At 58.4% G+C, this 1,825-nt stretch overlaps 1 protein-coding gene across 1 annotated transcript in view; it reads right to left on the bottom strand.

Annotated features, from left to right (window-relative positions):
• Window positions 1–1,825, bottom strand: part of NFASC (neurofascin) — a 114,786-nt gene that overhangs the window by 48,963 nt on the left and 63,998 nt on the right. Inside the window, exons 10-11 of the mRNA XM_045298187.1 lie at window positions 1,346–1,512; window positions 820–967 (exon numbers count right to left, since the gene is read on the bottom strand). Of these exons, the coding sequence (XP_045154122.1) occupies window positions 820–967; window positions 1,346–1,512 (315 nt within the window). The remainder of the gene's footprint in view (window positions 1–819; window positions 968–1,345; window positions 1,513–1,825) is intronic.

Genomic DNA, 1,825 nt, shown 5'->3' with positions numbered 1-1,825 from the left:
GCAGGTGTGTTTAAAAGCTTCACAGGTGACCGCAGGATGCAACCAGGGCTGAGAAGTACCCACCCCCTTGCTACCTATAATTTCAAGAAGCCAGGACATAGCTAGAGATGGCGCCAGCCCGCCCTGCCCTCTACTGGAAAATGGGGGAACTTCAAGTGGGGTTGCAAGGTTGGAAAGTCAGGTCCTGGTTGTGGCAGAGAAGGCCAGGGGTTTAGAAAGAAGGAAAGAGAGGGGGGTTTAGAAGGAAGGAAAGAGAGGGGCGTTCAGAAGAAAAGGAGAAGGAGAGGGAGAGCAGGCATGAAGAGAGAAAGGGCAAAAGAGGAGAAAACCAGAAGCGAAACCCCTTGCTGTGTCTGTCGCTTTCAACTCACAGGGCTTCTGTGAAGACTCTTGATCTTGATGGGAGAAGACAGCTTCACTTACTTGATGGGCTTGAAGCACCAGCCTGGCTGTGGGCAGTCCGATGCCTAATCTACAGCCCACTAGGGCTCCTAACTCACGCCAGACACCCAACCCCTCTGGCAGCCTTTTATGGGGACAGACAGCCTCATTTTTCTCCCTCAGAGTGGCTCATGGTTTTGAACCATCGACCTTGCAGTCAGCATCCCAGTGTTTACCCCACAGTGCCACCAGGGCTCCTTGAGGAAGAGGAGAAGAGAGGTGATGGCTAGAGAAGCAGGAGGCTGATAGGAGGGGAGAGGTAAGCCAGAGGGAGGCCCCTGTTCTCCCATCAGCCACAGCAACAGGTGCCACAGTGTGCCACCCAGGGGAGGGAGAAGAAAATGTCACTCCAGCAGCTGGAGGAGGGGGCAGAGGCACCTGTTTCCCATGTAGAGCGGCTCATCATCCTTCAGCCAGTGGACGGTGAGCTTCAGGGATGGGTCATGCTTCACCCGGCACTCCAGCTGCACCGTGGTGCCCCTCTGGGCTGACTGGTCCTCGGGCATCCGGAAGATCCGAGTGGGGTCTAAGAGGAAGCCCAGGGACCTTTCACTGACTTGCTCCCTGGCCACCGTCCCCCGCCTGCCCTCACAGGGTGACATGCAGACCCCAGACCCCTGGGGACAGCCATGGACAGGGGTGGTGTGGGTTCCCCCATATAAGCAATCCCAGAGTCCTCTCTGCCTCGCTCCCTGGAATGCAGGCAGCTAACTCTCAGGAGGGGCCACCCAGTTCCATCAGGAACATGCTGATTATAAAGGACTGGTTGCCAGGGGGTGGGGTGGGCTCGAGGAGTCACACAGATGCACAGGGAGACCCCCGCTCGGGACTAAACACATGGCACCTCCCATGTGGGTGTCCTTGCCCCACTCTGCACTCTGACCCATGAGCCCAGGGCCCTTACCTTTGACCTCCAGGCGGACCTGGTTTTCAGCTTTGCCCAGAATGTTGGTGGCGACACAGGTGTAGATGCCTTGGTCCTCTTTGCGGATCATCTTGATCTCCAGGCTGCCGTTCTCGTAGACGTGGTAGTTGCCGCCGTCCAGGTTGCTGCCCTGCCCATTCTTAAACCTCACAATAGAGCAGCGGGCCACGCAGCATAAGGAGGACGTTCTCCCCACCCCGCGCCCCACCCCCATACAGCGGGAGCCCCTGCGCGCAGCCTGGTCCCAACCAATGGCGACACGGGAGGTGACTGCCCCTTGCTGAACCTCGGTCTCCTCCTCTGTGCAATGAGGGGTGGGCCCAGATGATCTGCCAAATTCCTTCCAGCTCAGACCCTCAGAAGTCCCCACCCCACAAAGCCACATGAGCTACGGTTCCGTGGGTGGTGCCCTGTGGCAACCCGCAGGTGGCAGGGTAACCCTGCACCCCCTAGGGGTTC

Source organism: Echinops telfairi, unplaced genomic scaffold (assembly GCF_000313985.2).
Source record: "Echinops telfairi isolate 266 unplaced genomic scaffold, ASM31398v2 ScPeMD7_7424;HRSCAF=8462, whole genome shotgun sequence".
NCBI classification, from domain to species: domain Eukaryota; kingdom Metazoa; phylum Chordata; class Mammalia; order Afrosoricida; family Tenrecidae; genus Echinops; species Echinops telfairi.
The sequence above is the reverse complement of the archived record's forward strand: the minus strand, read 5'-3'. Positions and strand labels throughout refer to the sequence as shown.